At 41.1% G+C, this 17,596-nt stretch overlaps 3 protein-coding genes across 8 annotated transcripts; 1 reads left to right on the top strand and 2 right to left on the bottom strand.

Annotated features, from left to right (window-relative positions):
- Nucleotides 1-773: 773 nt before the first annotated feature.
- Nucleotides 774-2,400, bottom strand: LOC115734103 (protein GAST1-like). Its single transcript, XM_030664690.2, has 4 exons — nucleotides 2,115-2,400; nucleotides 1,595-1,654; nucleotides 1,475-1,508; nucleotides 774-1,323 (listed from the first exon to the last, which is right to left on the bottom strand). The coding sequence occupies exons 1-4, from the start codon at nucleotides 2,301-2,303 to the stop codon at nucleotides 1,142-1,144; spliced, it is 465 nt and encodes a 154-aa protein (XP_030520550.2). The 5' UTR covers nucleotides 2,304-2,400; the 3' UTR covers nucleotides 774-1,141.
- A 1,920-nt stretch (nucleotides 2,401-4,320) lies between these two features.
- LOC115734059 (N-acetylglucosaminyl-phosphatidylinositol biosynthetic protein gpi1) lies at nucleotides 4,321-10,156 on the bottom strand. 5 transcript variants are annotated; one of them, XM_030664656.2, is made up of 10 exons: nucleotides 9,916-10,156; nucleotides 9,132-9,352; nucleotides 8,424-8,726; nucleotides 8,194-8,334; nucleotides 8,007-8,116; nucleotides 7,706-7,927; nucleotides 6,606-7,097; nucleotides 4,977-5,410; nucleotides 4,796-4,889; nucleotides 4,321-4,709 (listed from the first exon to the last, which is right to left on the bottom strand). In XM_030664656.2, exons 2-10 carry the CDS (start codon nucleotides 9,300-9,302, stop codon nucleotides 4,583-4,585), a joined length of 2,094 nt encoding a protein of 697 aa, XP_030520516.2. In that variant the 5' UTR covers nucleotides 9,303-9,352; nucleotides 9,916-10,156; the 3' UTR covers nucleotides 4,321-4,582. The 5 variants fall into 5 exon arrangements, with proteins under 5 accessions (XP_030520516.2, XP_030520509.2, XP_030520530.2 ...); XM_030664649.2 differs by having other exon boundaries at nucleotides 9,132-9,331; XM_030664670.2 differs by having other exon boundaries at nucleotides 4,796-4,884; nucleotides 9,132-9,331.
- LOC115734102 (protein EARLY RESPONSIVE TO DEHYDRATION 15) lies at nucleotides 5,372-17,489 on the top strand. 2 transcript variants are annotated; one of them, XM_048271771.1, is made up of 4 exons: nucleotides 5,372-5,377; nucleotides 15,300-15,340; nucleotides 16,367-16,751; nucleotides 17,107-17,489. In XM_048271771.1, the coding sequence occupies exons 3-4, from the start codon at nucleotides 16,400-16,402 to the stop codon at nucleotides 17,265-17,267; spliced, it is 513 nt and encodes a 170-aa protein (XP_048127728.1). In that variant the 5' UTR covers nucleotides 5,372-5,377; nucleotides 15,300-15,340; nucleotides 16,367-16,399; the 3' UTR covers nucleotides 17,268-17,489. The 2 variants fall into 2 exon arrangements, with proteins under 2 accessions (XP_048127728.1, XP_048127729.1); XM_048271772.1 differs by lacking the exons at nucleotides 5,372-5,377; nucleotides 15,300-15,340 and adding an exon at nucleotides 15,348-15,521.
- The last annotated feature ends 107 nt before the right edge of the window (nucleotides 17,490-17,596 follow it).

Genomic DNA, 17,596 nt, shown 5'->3' with positions numbered 1-17,596 from the left:
AGTACGTGAGGATCCACCGTGAAAGTTCTCGCCCGATCCGATGCTTTCTTTTCAGAGACTTGACCCACCTGAATTATAGCTCTTTCCCCACAATTTGCTTAGCGGAGAGATGCATATGCTGACGTTTTGCGGTAGTTGGCGCTTAATTGCTTGGCTTTTTACCTCGCCAGGATGGGACAGGCAGGGTCGTTAGGTTCGACGGTTTTTCTTTCTGTTTTCTTTGTTTAGGCCTAGGAGACGCCGGCTCACTCCAACCACCAACCTGTGTGTGGAAAGTGGTCCGTGTCCTATCTCAAGCTTGCCGATTGAGTTGGTCCGTTGATTACTCAGTTTTCCAAACTTACAGCTGGCGACAAGACTCGAGCTCGTCCAGGAGGCGTCGCCTACAGCCGCCCGCACGGCTCGCGGACGACCCCAGGCCCTGATTCAAGGCATCTAAAGCAACAGAAAACGAGCTTGGACTGTTGATACTGCTATGTCACGCCACCTCTAGTAGAAGCCACCGAATGATCAAAGTGAAACGGATGGAGACAGAGTAACCTTCAGAAAGAATTGAGGTTCGGCCAAGAATCCCGCAAGGTCCATCTTTATGCATGTTCCTCGTCTCGAGGAGAAAGTATTTTACGCGTCTCTTGCATGGCCGGAGTGGTATGACCGGCTCATCCCGGCATCCGCTGATCCACATCGATGTGAGTTTCAGCCAATTTTACGTCATCCGCTTTTCAAAAATCTGTTACTTTCGATGCGCTTGTTTTACCAGAGTACATTATCCATCTTGATATGCATATCTCAGGAGTAATATCAGCAAAAAATACTCACAATGGGCCGGTAATTGATTCATTTTCGAGCTTTCTTGCCATCTTGGTACAACAAGGGAGGTTGAATGACCACTCTGATTTATTAGAAGTAGTAAGAAAGAACCACGTAGAATCAACCGGGAGAGTGACATAAAAAGCAGAGGTTATGCAGTAGACAGCTCCTCCACAATGGTTTTCGCAGCAGCTTCCGGCAGAATTATCCCAACCAGTGCAGAACCTACAATAACTTCACGACACGGTTACAGTGCAGTCGCTACGGTGTCAAACGGGCTCATACGAGCACCGAAGAGAGATTGGAAAGGGAAAGGGAAAGGGAAGAGTAATCAGGGGCATTTGGGACCGCCACGCTTGGTCTTCCAGTTGTTGTAGCAAGGGCAGAGTTGCTTGTTGCCATAGGTGCCCGGAGGCACACACAAGCACTTGGCGCAGCATTTTTGGCAAAAGAACATGCATGGCTTCTTGTACGCCGTTTTTGAGCATCTCTCCCTGCACCTCGGTCCGCACTCTAGATGACGACTAAATCATTAGTAAGAAGAACATTTGAGAAAACTCAATATGTAATTCATCTTTCGAATTCTTGCTCATAATAGGTGGTGTATAATCATCGGTTGTACGTTCGGTTCCATTACGCGGCGAGATTGTGTGCGATCTCATACCTTGGGGCTTAAGACTGCCTTCTCTGGCACCATACTGAAATAAAAATAAGAAGAGGAAGAAGAAATCAACAGAGGCGAATATATATAGATCAGAAAGTTGACATTCAAGATATACATTACCGCGGGCAGATTGCCAGGAGCTGCCTGGGGCTGTGGTGATGGGGCCTCCGTGATCGTCGCCTGGAAACATAACAATTTCCATACAAGTGAAATAAGACAACAGAGAAACTGAATAATTTAGTCGACTCTCAAGAAATGTAGCAGGGTTCCTTTTCTTCTTTTCCTCAAACCTCACCGTATAGCGACGAGGAATGATGCCATTTCCTAACTCATTAAGAAATACGTATGATACATGGTCGATCCTACATGTGACATTCAAATTCATTGTGCATCGAGCTGGCCATCTAATAAATATGCGACTTATAAAAAGTTCTTCGACGGGTAAGCGCTCTGACAAGCCTCTAAGCGCATGTTCGACTATGCATGCATATGTCGTGTGTGAATGCATGCTTAATGATCACTGGAAAAAAGAAAAATGAAGGGGTTGAGAATGAGAGCATTGATGCGCATGCACGAGTGAATGACACCGGAATTGGAGCTAGGGAATGATCGGGGAGTGCTCGATAAAGCCGAAGCTTACATGGTGTTCTGGTATTAGAAGGAGCATCGTGAAGAGGGACAGCAGCACAATGCTAAGCTTCCTTGCCATATCTTTCCTGGTTGTGAGAGAGAGATAGAGGGAGGGAGGGAGACAGACTTGGTTGGGAATTGAGAATGTTAGAGAGGTCGTTTTTACAGGAACAGATTGGGAGAGCCTGTCAGCTGTCATGAAATGCTAATAGTGCTCGTTTAATAGCAAGAAATTGATGCCTTGTTGATGCTGGCTCTTGTCCCCTCTCTCCCAGAAAGAACAAACAGACCAAGTTGCCAGGAAAGTGAAAATGGAGCCAACTTTAAATCGTGACTCACCCCCACTCTTTTTGGCTTTCTTTTTGGGCATGTAGGTGAATGAAATGACAAAGGACTAATCAAGAGATTGGGGAAACTCCTTCCAACCTGAGTTTGATCAAGAAATCTATACTCTCTTGATGCAGCATGGTGGATTTGTAAGCTTCTCCTCAAATTTTTTCTGCTTAGTGCACCGGAATCACGATTCAGGAAAACTTAGCTTAAGCGTTCGAGTTCGATGTCGTGAGAATTAAGGGAAGGTTTCTTAAAACATTGATCTGATTGGCATTCCAGCCGTATTTAAGACCGCGAAATTCAAACAAGGAAAAGCTTCCATTTTGTCAAGCTCATGCACTTGTGAAAGAAGATGGAATTTTTATGGCCCCTTATGAAGTTCACTATCATGCTATGTCTACCCTGATAAGGGTCATTTGGAATTCATCAGGATCGACGAACAGGCCAAGATTTGATTCTTCTCAAGTTAGGGGAGGCCAAGCTTTGTCATGTTCCTTTAGCCATACAGAGGCTTAGAGTTGGTCCCTTCCCGAGGCGTCCCCCATGATCCAGCCGATTCTCACCCATGTGAAATGGGGTAGATGAAAAACAAAAAGGTGGGCCCTCATGATCACATGCTGGCTTTCACATGTATCCACTTTCATGCTGCTATGTGGCTCGGGTAATTGGGAGAAGCCTCATCTTGTAATGCTTATATCATGTGACATGCTGATATGACATTCCCAATTAGACAAGAAATTCAATTGTTAGGCAGCGAGAAAAAATAATATATATTTCACGAAATGGGACACGATATAAGCATATCCCATTATATCTATACTTATGTCGCATTCGAGCTCAACGGATAACTACCGCATCCAGCATCAGAATGTGAAATGAGCTAGAACCAACCATACACTCACCTGTCAAAAAGTTCTCTCTCTCTCTCTCTCAACATGGAGGAGGTGGCAATCTGTGGCCACGATTTACTTTATCACTTACCGAGCTTCCGTTCAATATCCTGTGCTGTCTAGAAAGATCGTATCCCGTGACTTCTGCTGCTTCATACGTTTTGTATTTTATACTTCTTCTTGTCGCCGTCTTTCGTTTCTGTGTGCGGGTGTTTGTGTGGGTGAGAGAGAGATGGTCTCATGAGCATTGCTGGGGACTGAATTCTGGGTATGCGAGCATTGCTCTTTTTACTGACTCTAATTGCAGAAGATGTCGCCGTGCCAATTGAATAAGGAGGGATTTCCTACAAAATTAGTTATTTTCGAATGTTTATATTGAACTACTATGAAATTAACGGATTCACAACAGCCCTCAGGGCATCATAGACGCACCCGAACACACTTCAGCGATTTCATTCTAAATGGCAATTGCCTTGTGATGAGTTTGCACTCTTCTTGCAAGGGTCGAAACCCTCATTTGCAACCCTCGCATTGCCTCAACCTGCTCATGCTCAATCACAGCCGAGGCGATGCTCGCCTTGGTCTCTCAGTAATGCCACACGAATACTGGCTTCTAACGGAACGGTTGATTGCACAGAAAGAAATTTGAAGGCATAAATTGCACAATAGCAAAACTTAGAGACATTCATATAGTCCACTATTAATTTAATCAGGCGACCTAAAACTAGAGCTTAGAAGTAGTAAATTCCAGTGAACTACCCATGCCAAAAGAAATATCATTTTCTCTAAGTTAAAGTCAATACTTTATAGGATCTCGTTCTGTCAAAATCAAGAAATATGCATTTCTATCTAAGTCTAGCCAGACCATCGTAGCATGAAACAACAAGAAGGCACATGACGATACAGAATAAACCGGGAGGATGTGCCTCAATCGTGTTAGTATCCAAGCATTCTTTTGAGAGCCCCAAACTCGTTCAATTCGGCACACAGTGATGATCGTTGAAACAATTCTGACCAGAAATAAATTGCGCTTTCTGAATGGAATATGCACCAATGTAGGACACCCAAATTAAAGGACAAAATACCAAGCTAAACCTACAAAAGTTGCCTAGCCAAGAGCCAGCCCAAAAGGAGAAAGAGGCTGCTGAAGTAATCGTGGCCTTCGAGCAATCAATAATCAAGTAGTGAGTTGCTATCAGTGGTGTGCGGAAAGAAATGGGTGTTGATGAGGTCAGCTAGAATTAAAAAACCAAGACTAAATACATCTTCGGTCTGCCATGTGAGAAAGAATTGATTTGTGGCAAAGTTGCCAGTACTCCTTAATCGGTATGTGCATCCATGGGAGAGTTGATGGAGGATGAGAAACTGGGCCATACGAAATCCTGAGAGAAGGAGACAGAGAGAGATTGCATCAAATTTCACCTGTAACAGCATCAATCAAGTTAACAGAGGACAAAATTCTACCGACCTTTTGCCTGTGAGAACTCCGTATGCTGACTCTGCAACAAGTGATGCAGAGACACCAGTAAAAATTTTCTTGCAATGAGGTGAGATTATCTGTCCTGCAACAAAATATCCCATAGGTATTGATTTATAGTTACCACTGATACATTGACGATATGGATGTCACAAGGATCTGATAATCTTACCAATGCTTGGAACACTGATGCGTAGAAATGAAACCAGGGCAGCAGACCTTCTGTATTTGTCCGTTTTGCTCGGTGCATTGTCAAAATCTGGATTTATGCCATTGCTGTCACAAATAGATCCTTCCATGGGATGTACGCCGTTATATTTACAGGAAACAATTTCAAACCATATCCCAGCAGGAAATCTGGTTGGTCTCACCAACCAAAGAAGAATTTTGACATAAGGTGTCTCATGGATAATAGATATAAAAACTTCAACTAGCACATGACTAACTCTGATAGAAGTATTCACAATGGTGAAGAATATATAAAAGACACAGGTGGTTGGCAACAGAAGTAGAAGGGGAGTAAACAGAAGAGATCCAACAACATGTTGCTCCACGGTGTAATCATAGCTATCTAATCTCAAGCGAAGAGGATTCAACTTTTGACCCCTGCAGAAAATTCAGAAACTCCATCAACAAGTTAAGACAACAATAGACGAGGAATGATTAACATTGCATAATTCACTTGAAAGGATTAATTAGTTTGTCCCAAAACCTCGGGAAGGCAACAAATAGTTCATAAGATCCCCCCTAAAACTGAAAAATATAAATTGAGACCTAGCTCACAAGATGGACCTCACCAGTTTATACCATAACTACATTCATACCCCATAAAAAAGTTTTCTTCCTCTGTTTTGAAAAGATTCTTCCTGTTGAAAAATTGGCACCTGATGAGGTTAAATAAATGGCTGTAGACATTTTTTTTTTTGGAGGCAGCTGTAGACATTTTAATAAATATTGTCAGATATGTCTATGAGACTTATTTAGATACCGATATCAGAAAAACAATTTCAACAAATTTCTTGAAGCAGCAAAACATCCACATCAAGTAAATAAGGTGAATTGTGGAAGAAGCTGCAGCCAGTAGGATCATGAGTATTAGCAACGATTTCAGGATTCAATCCAGTGGATACAGGACTAAGTAGCTCTTATGCAAGATCATCCTTATAGGTTCTTCACCATAAGCCCCCTCTCTCAACACTTTGTCATGAATCAAAAGAGAAGTCATTTCAAGTACTAATTAATATATGACTAGATGAAGATTATATGTTGCATGAGGGAACAAAACATCCATCAGTCATAAGACCAACAGCCAAAGGGAGTCCCAGGTATTTTACTTGACTATGACACAGAAAAAGTTGATTATATTCCAGAAAATTGGAGAAGAGAAAAATGGAGGCAACAAAGAACTTGATTGGCAGAGAAACAACCCAACTGCAGAAAGAAAAAAGCAATGCAGTAGAGATAGTTGTTTCTCCAGACAACAGAATCAAACTGCATCATCCGGTAACTGTGTTTAGTTAAGATGATATCTTGTAGAACGTTGGATGCTCTTATCGAAGCATCAGAGCAGCATATAAGCTACAGGATGGAACTCGACCTATCCTAATGGGCACAATAAAGTATAGCAGGAGCGTAGCAGCCACCCACCACTTGATCGACAGCTAAAGCAAAATTAACTCCAAAAATGAAATGCCAACTATACACACTGTTTACATAAAAACTGCTGATACATGTTGCAGTAATTTTTTCTCTTATACCTAAATGCTTTATTCACACTAAAGAAGAAACTAGAAAGTATTACCTAAACAGGCGCCATAAAGCAGCCAATGCTTGTGTCTGTGAAGCATAAAGATAAGCTATCAACGAATGTAGAGCTGATATGTGTAAAGTTGCTGCCCCGATCATGTCTACCATCAGAGCGGTAATAACAGTAGCCCCAAAAAGCATCCCCGCTATAGCGATTCCTCTGACTATATTCATCAGAAAGAAGCCCACAAAAACCCAAAGGGTAGACCAAATTTGTACGACATTAAGAGACGTAGTGCCAAGAATGGCTGCTAATTCTGTATTCAATTTAAATCCTGCTGGGACTCCCATTAACCACACAGATCCCATGCGCAAATAATTATTGAGGCCCTCCACGGAGTTCAGAAACCACAAGCTAACCGCTTCTGCATGATATAGTAACGACAAACCAATCAAGTTTCCGAGGAGAATATCAATGGCTATGGTCGACCACATGGAATGCTTCCGCAATGCAGCTTTCTCAGCGTACTCTACACTGGGTTGAGACCTATTAGAGGATGATCGTGATTAAGGTGAGAAAATAGCCCAAGTCAATAAAAAGTAATATCTACTGATCCCAAAGTCAACAATATCACATAGGAGACAATATCATACACTCACTGAGAGAGACAATGTCATAAACTTACTCCATCCAGAGTAGGCATAGGCATTATCTACCTGAACCACATCCCACCCTCCCAACACCCCAGAAAGAGGAAGAGGGAAAAGAACCACAAAGAAAGAAAGGAAGGAAGAATTACTGGCACAAGACCTTCTAAATTGTAATCGACTAAAAAGTTTAAAGCAATTTGCTCAACAAGATGAAGCTTGAGAGGCTCAGGCTCATCGGTCACTTATGCATGACAGCTGACTGATCCACGAGTTATCCCCAAGATCTTCTATAAATGAGTCAAAATGGAACAGAATTCTCCCTGAAGCGGGGCTTTCAGTAAAAGCATCGACATGATTTCTGCCCCGAACTTTCAAGCAAGTGTCCAATTGAACAGAAGTATTGGAATTTAAACATCCTCTGTCAAACTAAAACCAGCTTCTGCATCATCTTAGTTTAAACTCTTGATAAGCAGAAAAGTAATCATTCAAGGAGTCTTTTATTACCTGAGGTCACTATTCTGCAGGAAGACAGGCCAATATAGATATTGACAAGACCTAATTTTGATGTTGGACCAGGCAGTCACAAACACGTTTGAAGATACTTTGTACATCCACGACTGTGATCCCCATCTCATAAAGTGATGAAAATTATGGATAATGATGTAGAAAAGAGTGGATAACGAAGCTGCCGATATGGCCAATGCATGCCATATGAAGGCATAAAACCTGAAAAGGCCAAAGTTCATGTCATTGGAAATCAGGAAAAGGGAATGGGTTCAAAGAAACAATGCTAAGAAGAGAGTACATCCAAATAAGGAAAGGCTGAGAGACAGATGGTTCTGGCCCAGAACACGTCTTCTTGTATAATGTAGCAGAAGCAGCTCTAGAACTGTTCATTGCGAGAATTGCTGTACTCTACATTTAAGGACATAAAAACCAGTTAACAAAAGGGTGATGGCCGGCTGCAGTATTGAAGTCTGCTATTACAATACCAGGTCAACTTGAGGATGTTTTGCATGAAGCTCTTTGATCCACTTGGGCTTCTTCATAGGAACTTTTACTTGACGAGGATAGTGTGAATAGCTAAGAGAGAAATGGTGTGCTCCATGCCTTGGAGTTTCATAAACTATAACCTGATTTTCCAAGATAAAGTTAAGGAATGGAAAATTGATAAAAAGCTTTGAACCAGAAGCAAAAGTGGAAGTAGTCATAACTTACATACGTGCACATCGCAGTGATATACTACTTCCCCTTTCCAGTGAATATGATGCACTTCAGGGAGCCATAAGTTCTCTCCCCAATAGCCTGAGCAAGAATTATGCATTAGCTGGACCCAACTATTGCTTCCTACAGCAAGTTGCCTACAAGATTCAAGTGGTTCGGTAATCCTGTAGCAGCCACAAACTTGATCCCTTTTCTTCTTGCTGCCTTTACCTGGGTCAGCAGCAGACAGACCCAAGACACAGAAATCTGCTTTATCCTTTAAATTTACAGGCATGTCCCTATTTGTTTCTTGAAGGATTTCCTGTAGCAGATTATAAATGTTTAAAATGAAGCACATCTGTTCTGCCAAGTAGAGCAAGGAAAAATTTGCAAGAACAATCGCTTTAAACTTTGCCAAGGAAAATGTCATAGAAGCCTAAAGAGTAAAGACCAAACGCTTAATGAGATGGAAACTTGTGAAGCCTGGCCCAGGGCACTTCTTGCAACTGAAGCAGATGCCTAGAAGCCTAGCCAACTAACTTCTAATGCTAATTCAAATATATACGAAAATATTTGAGGTAGTTTGAAGATATTAAAACAACAGATTAAGGTAGCACCATTAAACTGCACAAAATTTTTCAAAAAGAAAGAGAATTATAGCCAATCATGACAAAAGCTCGATGACTCTAGCAGCAAAACGACAGCCAACGAGATAGTAGCTTTTTACCTCAAGAGCCGGTGATAAATGAGACAGGAAGGTCTCATTAATGGTAAGGGCTATCACAATATCCACAGAAGCTGGGGAGGATGAGACAAACCACCCAAACAAGAGGTCATGTGATGATGGTTGAGTTAAAAGGTGATGCTTGGGCCACCAAATTCTCAAATGTCTTCCCATTTTTCAAGTCATAATCACCAGATCACCCCCTGCGAACAGTCAGAGAAGTTCTGCATAAGTTACAAGGGTGTCTCAGTTATTTTGCGCAGTTGCAAGTCTTGAAATTTGCTTAAATTCCAACAAATAAATAGAATGAAAAACTCGACACATTCGGATGCAGTGCGAATAAACCAAGAGCTCCTTTGAAGCAAATAAGCAAACAGTTAGCCAAAAAGAATTTCCAATCAAAGAGCACACATCCTTGTGCAAGGTCTAAAACCCCAAATGGGATCAATGCAGCTGGTATTTTTTCCTTTTAACGGCAATGAGAAGTGTGTTGCACTTTGTGACGTATGAATTTAGGGAATCCGCATTAGGCTCTGGTTGTGATTAACTACTATCACAATCACGGGAAAGAATCGAAGAGCTGCTGTCCTTGAAAAAAAAAATCACCATCAGCATCAGCACTGCGATCGTCCCACCTAAACTGCTAAAACCAATGACGAGATACCACAGACGATGAGCATGCAGTAATTTCTACAAATGAAATCATCAAACGACGCTCAATGGAAATGAAGGAGAAATCAAACAAACTTGAGCTACTCGCAAGTCGAAACAGAAGCAATCCACTTACTTTCCAGTTTGGATCGTCCTCTAGGAGAGAAAATCAAACCAATGACAAGAGCCTCGCGAGAAATCTCGCACAGAATCTTCAACTGCGACCTCGAAATCGAACGAACAGACGATAAATCGAAGCTCCTAGTTTGTCCGCTACCCTGCTGCAAGCGCGACGCGAACGTGATAGTAGGACGACGGCACAGAACCCTGGAGATCGGGATGGCTGATCTGGCAGGGACACCGTTGAGCAAGCTCCCGAAGGAGACGATGGAAGGTTTTGCGGAATGGACTTGGGCCGAGTGACGGGTCGTGTGCGTAGAGGCCCATTGGAGTGAAGCCTCCGCGTCCGAGAGACAGCAGATCTGGGCCGTTCATTTCTAGTGGGTCTCGACTCAAAAGTGATCAACCGGTGGGTCGTCCTGTTACAAGAATTTGCCTTTTTCACTTTTTTTGCGCGTTCACGGGTCTCCGTGAGCCACTAAATGTTGACCGATAAAACTTTGACTTTTCGTGAAGGGAAAAAAAAAAGTCAATTGAACCGGATGGTTTGGTGTTTCCAAGAAGGATCTCTCGATATCCAAGCTTTAAAAAAAAAATAACTAAATAAACAATTCAAAAACTTTTTTATCGATTATTCTTATTTATTGCGTTGAATACTCGATTAATCCTATTAATCTTTAAGATTTTTATATATTGAATTATGGTATGATCTAACAGTTTAAACTTTTAAAACAATTGGCGGTGATCTCACAAAATTTCACATTGATATGATCATGAGTTCAAATATTTTCAAGTCTCTATTTACCTCCCAAACGAAATATTTCCACGGCTGAAAAATTAGACTAAATTTAAAGGAGAATGGTAGAATATTTAATTTTAAAATCACAATTAAGCCCATGAAATCTCACCGTTAGTACATGATTGCGGTCGCGAAGTTTTCACAAAACGTTAGAGTTCGTCAATGTTTCCGCTTGGCGAACATGACTCGCGACCTCCTACCTTTGTCGGGTAATACATTGCCTTCGTAAAGATGATCAGATTGAGGCCGAGGAACAAACTCCTCTGTCCTTTTGAGCATGGGTTCTAGAAGGAAAATTTCTATCCATGCCCCGTTTCATTTGGCTAAAAAGACCTTCGTACTTCTCTTGTTGACCCATATCTCCCGGCGATGCTTCTCCTTTTCTTCTGGGTCGGGGAGTCGCATCTTGTTCAAGCTCTCTTGCCTAATCGATTGTCCATCGCCCTTTGTCAAATCTGCCTGGCCGTCGTCCATTCTCGAATCGTTGATCCATTCCACGTGAATCGATCCCTCAAATAAAGAAAAAGTACTCTATATGATTACACATAGTGGCAATCATTTTGGCGACCAATGTTATTTATGAATCACCCGACAATACCTCTCGTGAGTTAAATATATTAAAGGTGCTAAATCCACGACTTGTGAGGATTGACAATAAAAAACATAAAAATTCAAGAGGATGATATAGGAATACAAATAACCTTATGTCTAAAATAAACATATCAAAGGCCTAAAGGGAAAGAAATCATGTCCATACCTTGCACGACGCAACTAAAAAAACAAGTGTGCCAAAGTTAAATTGCCCATATGGTTTTCACCGAAGGAATAAATAGTTAGAAATTGGCCGGTAAATAGATTTAATTTTTGCCATATAAACGGGTCAGGTACGGATAATAAATCCTCTAGACCGAAGCATCTCACAAATAACGAAGCCAAGGAAATAGACATCTTCCATTGAATAATGTCGTGAACGATAAAGGGCAACCATGGTCCACGGGGCAACAAAAATTGAAAGATTATCCAAAAGAGCATGTTGTTAATCAACTATTTACTATCGATTAACGTACGTAGTGTCTGTTTTATGGGACTTGACTACAAATGCGGAAGTATCAATCAAAAGTAACCTCGACTAAGATATACTCGAAAACAAAAAATACGTTACAAAAATACCCCATTGGAGGTAACGAAAACTTAATGAGCACGACATTCAAGTCGGAGCGAACGAACGGGAGAACGCCGTGGTTTTGTATTTTTCCTGGTTGAAGTATAATAAACACCTTGGTGCCATTGCCACCATCGATTCAAAGACAAAGCAAAGCACTACAGAATCCAGCGCAGCCGGCATTTTTCGTTTTAATATGTGATTAGGGAACAAAAATTAGCATTAGAATTAGCTTCACGTAGTAAAAAATAAGAACTAAAAAAAAGGGGTGAATATGCTGAATTTGGTCCCTTAGCAAGCGGGACACAAAACTCACGTTCTGTTAATTTTCTGTTTTTTTAATCCCCGAAAGGGATTAAGACGAATCATGGAGCATTAACCGAGGGTGTCGTGATTAGGCGTAGCTAATTAATTAAGTAAGGATTAGTGGAGGCCCATTCGGTGTCCCTAATCATCGCCACTCACATGATCGCGACGGGTGTGTTTTGCTGGAAATTGGACATTGGAAGATATTGGGGTCGCTGTCCGACCCGACCTAACCAACACCCCATGTGCGTATCTGCGCATGACCCGGGATTAGTAGGGCTTAAGTGGCCACGTATGATTGGATTGCGATAGCATCGCATTCGCGTCCCCCACCTCCTTTTTCTCTTCTTTTTTTCCTTACTTTCCTTTTAACGAAGCAATCGCGATGCACGATGCCTGGCAGATGTCGCGGTGAAAACGGGATCGAATCTAAATCTATCTCTCGGCTCGTTTCGATCATAAACGAGCCTCGAGAGGATTTGAATTTTCGATACCGACACCGATTCGATATTTAATTTTTGAAATTACTGTAAGATTTTTTTACGGAATCATGGATTTACCCGACAGGTTACAAGAACTATGCACCATTAACGAATTCGTTTGGCATGTGCTTTTAATCAAGACGCATGATGACACATGCTTGTTTTCTTTTCTAGTGAAAAAGCTCAGCCTCTAGAAGGATAACAAACTGGGACAAAAGGTGGACACAAGTCAAGTCGACCATGCGGCTCGCGAAGGCAAATTTGCTGGGCGGGGTCGCTCGTTTTGTGAAATACCAAATCTGACCCCGAAGACAATTATGGACTTGGGCCTACGTAAAAATCGAATATTTTCGAATTAATATTTTGGGCTATTTCTCGTTCGGGAGAGTCACAACGGTGGTTCCGACCAAGTGGATTGGGTTGCTTTCCTTGTTCTTAGCTGGCGCATGGGCGGCTAGTGCGCGTCAAACATTTTACTCGTGTGCGTTGTCCTAAAAAGATGAGTTGGCCTAAGTTTTCACCTTCAAGGCATGAAATGATATTTTGGATGCGGCTGTTTCACAAAAAACTCAAAATTTAAAACATAACTTTCAAAAAAGGTTAGTTAAATTGCTTAGAAAAATTAGTCAAATAATTTTGTTTAGGATCCATAATAATTTATGTCTTGCTATTTTTGTGAATCATGAAAATATTTATTCATTTTTTGAGTTATATAATTGTAGTTGCCTATAAGTATTCGTATATATAGAATAACGTTGATCGACAAACCCGAAACCAAATGTAAATGAGTAATCTAAATGTAGATGAATTATCCGAACCCAACGAAATGACGTTGTGTCCTTAAGATAAATTTATCCCTTCAATCGGTACCCAAGATTCTTGGGCAATTGCCTCTCAAGATAGAACGGATCGTTTTTCCTATGAAGCGATACTTCTTTAGAAAAAAATTTCGAACGCAACTTCGCAGAACACTCGTATAAATGATGAATAATAAAGTATGAATGACGAAAATAACATTCGTTTCTAATGCGACGGTCAATGCTTTATTTATAGACAATAATGTGAAGAGTCATGAAATAGAGGTTAAGAACGAAGAGTCACTAATCCGAACAATTCTCTTTCAAAAGAATGAAGAGTTACGAAACCGAATAGACATCTTCCAATAGAATGAAGAGTCACGAAATCGAATAGACATTTGCCAAAAGAACATGTTTGTTCAAAGAAAAAATAAGACAAATATGTTTGTTTGGATTTTGCTCCATCATTCACTTCCCATTTATCTTCTTATGGGATTTGGAGACCAAAGTCCCAACAATAACCAATCATTTTTCAGCCTTTAAAAAAAAAAAAAAAACTTGGCACCATCTATGTTTTTCTGTTTTTTTCCAGGACATTGTATAGAAGAAATTCAGTCAAAAAAATAATAATGTATAGAAGAAAACTATTGGATTTGGGCCTTACAAATGCTTTGACCTACTTTCGCGTGCTTCTTAAATGTCTAGAGACACCAATAATTTCGATAGTTATTGAGGAATTGTATTCCGTCCATGTTACGTCCAAGTTAGGGAATCTGTCACATCTTTCCTAATATTTCATGGAAGTGTTGCAATGTTTCACCAAATAATATGGAGATGTAGCCTCTTTTGTTAATTTATTAATCGCAAGTTTTTTTTTTTTTTTGCTAATATTGAGGAGGACAAGTATAGAAGCCAAATCCCAATTATTTTTCTCTTTAAAAGCATGATGATGTCAATTGACCAACATAATCGAGCTGACTTGAGGTTTGTGGTCGATCAATAATTTGTTATTGCACGGCAATTATGGACAGCAGCATAAATAATCTCAACCGTCATCAATTAAACACGATAGTCTCACCACGCATATTGGCTTCGCACGCTCCGTGATCCGGATGTATTACCTTCGATCAATTTAGAGGCGCGCCCTTTCCTACTCATAAAATAATTGCAAGATCATGTTGTCTCGTGCAACTTTAGCTAGATGTTCTTTGATTGGCTGGATTCATTTTGAATAAAAATCGGGAGAAAGCAAAAAAAAAAGACAAGTGAAAGAAAATATCATTATTTATAAAATGTTTTTTTATTTATTCATTTTTTTCTCAAAACAAACGGAGCCAAGTATATTTCTGTTAAGAAAAAGAATTTAATCCATATCCTGGTGAAATCAAATGGCTAAATTTATAGAAAACTAGTAACAACGAGAATTAAAGTTTAAGAGCGAAATTTATGACTTCTCACCCAAAAAAAAAAAAATTTTAGAAGTTATTGCGCAATAATATTAAATTCAATAGGGTTATTATCTCAAAAATAAATGTTCCATTATCTCATTTGTTTTGTTTTTCTTTTCCTATTTTTTATGGGGTCGAAACGAAAGAACAAACCGACCTCATTCTGCGACTACATACCGTCCTCTTCCAAGGTCAACAAAACAACCCCTCCCAAAACACGGTTTCTTCACCGACTACCGAATACCGGCTCGTGACCGGGATCCTCCTGGCAGGCCGTACAGTGGGCAGGTTCGGTTTCGCCGAACCTGCCCTCGTCTATATAAATACCCCGCCCACCGCTCTCACCGTGCCACGTACTCCTCACCCTCTGGTCCGATCCGACCCTTCCAAAACCCCGTTCTCTCTCCCTCTCTCTCTCTCTCTGGAGATATTTCACCGTCGTTCAAGGTACGACTCATTATCTCTCATGCTTCCTTCTTTGGATCTCGACATCTTATTCACGGGCTCAATCGGACGTAAACTAGGGAGTAAAGTTGATTCAATCCTGCATTTGGTGGTTCCGTTGAGTTTTTTGATTTTGGATCCGAGAAAGTGAAGGAAGCTGGATCGATTTCCCAATTCTGTTGATGTATGAATTCAGCCATGCCTTTTGATTGTGTCGAGCTGCAGAGTTCCTGTTTTTGGAGAGATTCGTAGCTTTTTTCGCTTCGATTTGTGGCATACTCGCACTGATTGGGAGGATAATCACGCTCTGTACGAGCTGCCCGTGTTCTATACCGCTGAGCTTGTAGCTTCGTGTTCGTGAATAGATTAGGGCTTTTGGGGGCTCTAGCGAGCATCTGTGTTGCAGTTGAGGTTGATAGTGACATGGAGAGAGCTCAAACGGCGACGATGACTTCGAGATCGCAGAGGAACATGATCGTCGGGTCGTTTGAAGGGTTTCAGTAGCTTAATTATAGGAAGTTTGGTACTACGAACTAGTTTCTTCCCAGGTCTTGTGTTCTTGCATGAGAACAATCTGGCCTTACGCTTGTTGGTAGAATTTGGAAAGATTCTCTTTTGTATCCCAATGAAATGGTAAAACAAGGAAAGAAAAGGATATCGTTAGGATGGTATTGTGCTACGGTTTGGGTCTCTGGAAAGATAACCTAATCGCACAACAGCTCTTCTTTTATTGCTGTTCGCTGATCTAGCTCTTGGCTAGTTGGTTTTGGCCTTTCTGGCTGATTGAATACTCAGCAGACTAAATCATTTTGTTTTGTCTGTGTTTACTTGACTAGTGGTATTAGCTTCGAATGTTTTTCTGTTCCGGTCTCCTATCCTCCATATGCTGATCGCAGATGATCTGCTGACTTAGCAGCAGCGCAGGGATATGTGCTAACATGATTTGTTGAATACCGCTGGAGTTTGTTTATTTAACGAAGCATCTGATGCCGATTACTCTGATTCTTTGTTTAAAATTTTGGGAAACAGATAAGAAGTTGCTCAAGGCAAGTTGTTTCGAAGATGGCGCTGGTTTCGGGAGGAAGGTCAACATTGAACCCAGATGCCCCTCTATTCATACCCGCCGCTCTTCGCCAAGTTGAGGATTTCTCCCCAGAATGGTGGCAACTGGTTACGACCTCTACATGGTATCGTGATTACTGGCTCAGCGAACATCCTGAAGGGCTTTATAATAATGTGGACTTGGAGGATGAACTTCACGGCAGCGATGTGGCGAATTTGCTTCCTGATACCTTTGATCTCAATGCTGAAGATTTGTCCTTAATGGAATCCCAGTTCGAGGAGTTCCTCCTATTTGCTGAGTCTGAGGGGAATGATTTGTCTACTCCAGCATTCAATGGAGCAAATGGAAAAGGTATACTGCTAGATGCCTGGAAGTCCTTGTTATGAGAATGTTACATTCTTTGGAACTTTCCTCATGATAACTTCATCTCTCTCCTATCAGTCAAAATAAAGCTTACTCCCAGTGTCTAAGAAGCATAGGACCAAAGCAAGCAAAAAGATCTCTTCATACAAACTATATCAAAACTGATCAGTAATCCGAGACTGGAATAATCTTTATTTGATGTAGTTTTAAGGAGCTCTATAGCTTTATGAGAGAGTCATATTTGCGGAGGAGGGCATGCTTGCTTAAACTTGTTGAGTCCGCTTTGGTTATGTAGAACTCCTAATGGATAATGGTTTTTGTTCTTGTTTCTCCAAAATTTCAGGCCTTCAAGATACTGGCGCAATGAAGCAGAATGCAAACTTGTTGAAGCCCTTGGACGTTGAACGCCAATGGCCAAGGAAAGAACCGGCAAAATATGTAGAGAAGCCAGCCAAGAATGTGAACGCGAAATGCAGCCCCCGCTTCATCCAACAGCCTCGCTGAAGTTCCCTCTCAGGATATAAGTTCTTCAGAGTAGGCCTGCGTCCCTACTGGGGGAGTTTTTTCACCTGTTTCCTGTAGCTTCTTTCTGTAGAACAAGGTCGCATCATGCGGCCCTTGACCATCTGCCATGTATTTTCCTTTCTTAACCAAAGGCACTTTGTGGAATGTAAAAATCAAAGTGTATAATCAACTGGAAAAAGAAAAGAGAAATCTCCTTGTTCAGCCTTACCGCATTCTGAGCATCTGTTTTCTGTTTCATGGTATTTTCGACGGCCATTTTGACAACTTCGTCTCATTGAGCTGCATTGCAGTACCTTACCGTCTTCTCA

This window comes from Rhodamnia argentea, chromosome 10 (genome assembly GCF_020921035.1).
Source record: "Rhodamnia argentea isolate NSW1041297 chromosome 10, ASM2092103v1, whole genome shotgun sequence".
Lineage (NCBI taxonomy): Eukaryota > Viridiplantae > Streptophyta > Magnoliopsida > Myrtales > Myrtaceae > Rhodamnia > Rhodamnia argentea.
The sequence above is the reverse complement of the archived record's forward strand: the minus strand, read 5'-3'. Positions and strand labels throughout refer to the sequence as shown.

Coding starts and splice junctions, on each gene's coding strand:
- LOC115734102 (XM_048271771.1), top strand. CDS start 16,400: ATGGCGCTGGTTTCGGGAGGAAGGTCAACATTGAACCCAGATGCCCCT. Junction 16,752..17,106: donor CAATGGAGCAAATGGAAAAG/GTATACTGCTAG, acceptor CCAAAATTTCAG/GCCTTCAAGATACTGGCGCA.
- LOC115734103 (XM_030664690.2), bottom strand. CDS start 2,303: ATGACAGCTGACAGGCTCTCCCAATCTGTTCCTGTAAAAACGACCTCT. Junction 1,655..2,114: donor TTCTAATACCAGAACACCAT/GTAAGCTTCGGC, acceptor TTATGTTTCCAG/GCGACGATCACGGAGGCCCC. Junction 1,509..1,594: donor CTCCTGGCAATCTGCCCGCG/GTAATGTATATC, acceptor TTTTTATTTCAG/TATGGTGCCAGAGAAGGCAG.
- LOC115734059 (XM_030664656.2), bottom strand. CDS start 9,302: ATGGGAAGACATTTGAGAATTTGGTGGCCCAAGCATCACCTTTTAACT. Junction 8,335..8,423: donor TATATCACTGCGATGTGCAC/GTATGTAAGTTA, acceptor TTGGAAAATCAG/GTTATAGTTTATGAAACTCC. Junction 4,710..4,795: donor GGAGTTCTCACAGGCAAAAG/GTCGGTAGAATT, acceptor TCCTTCTCTCAG/GATTTCGTATGGCCCAGTTT.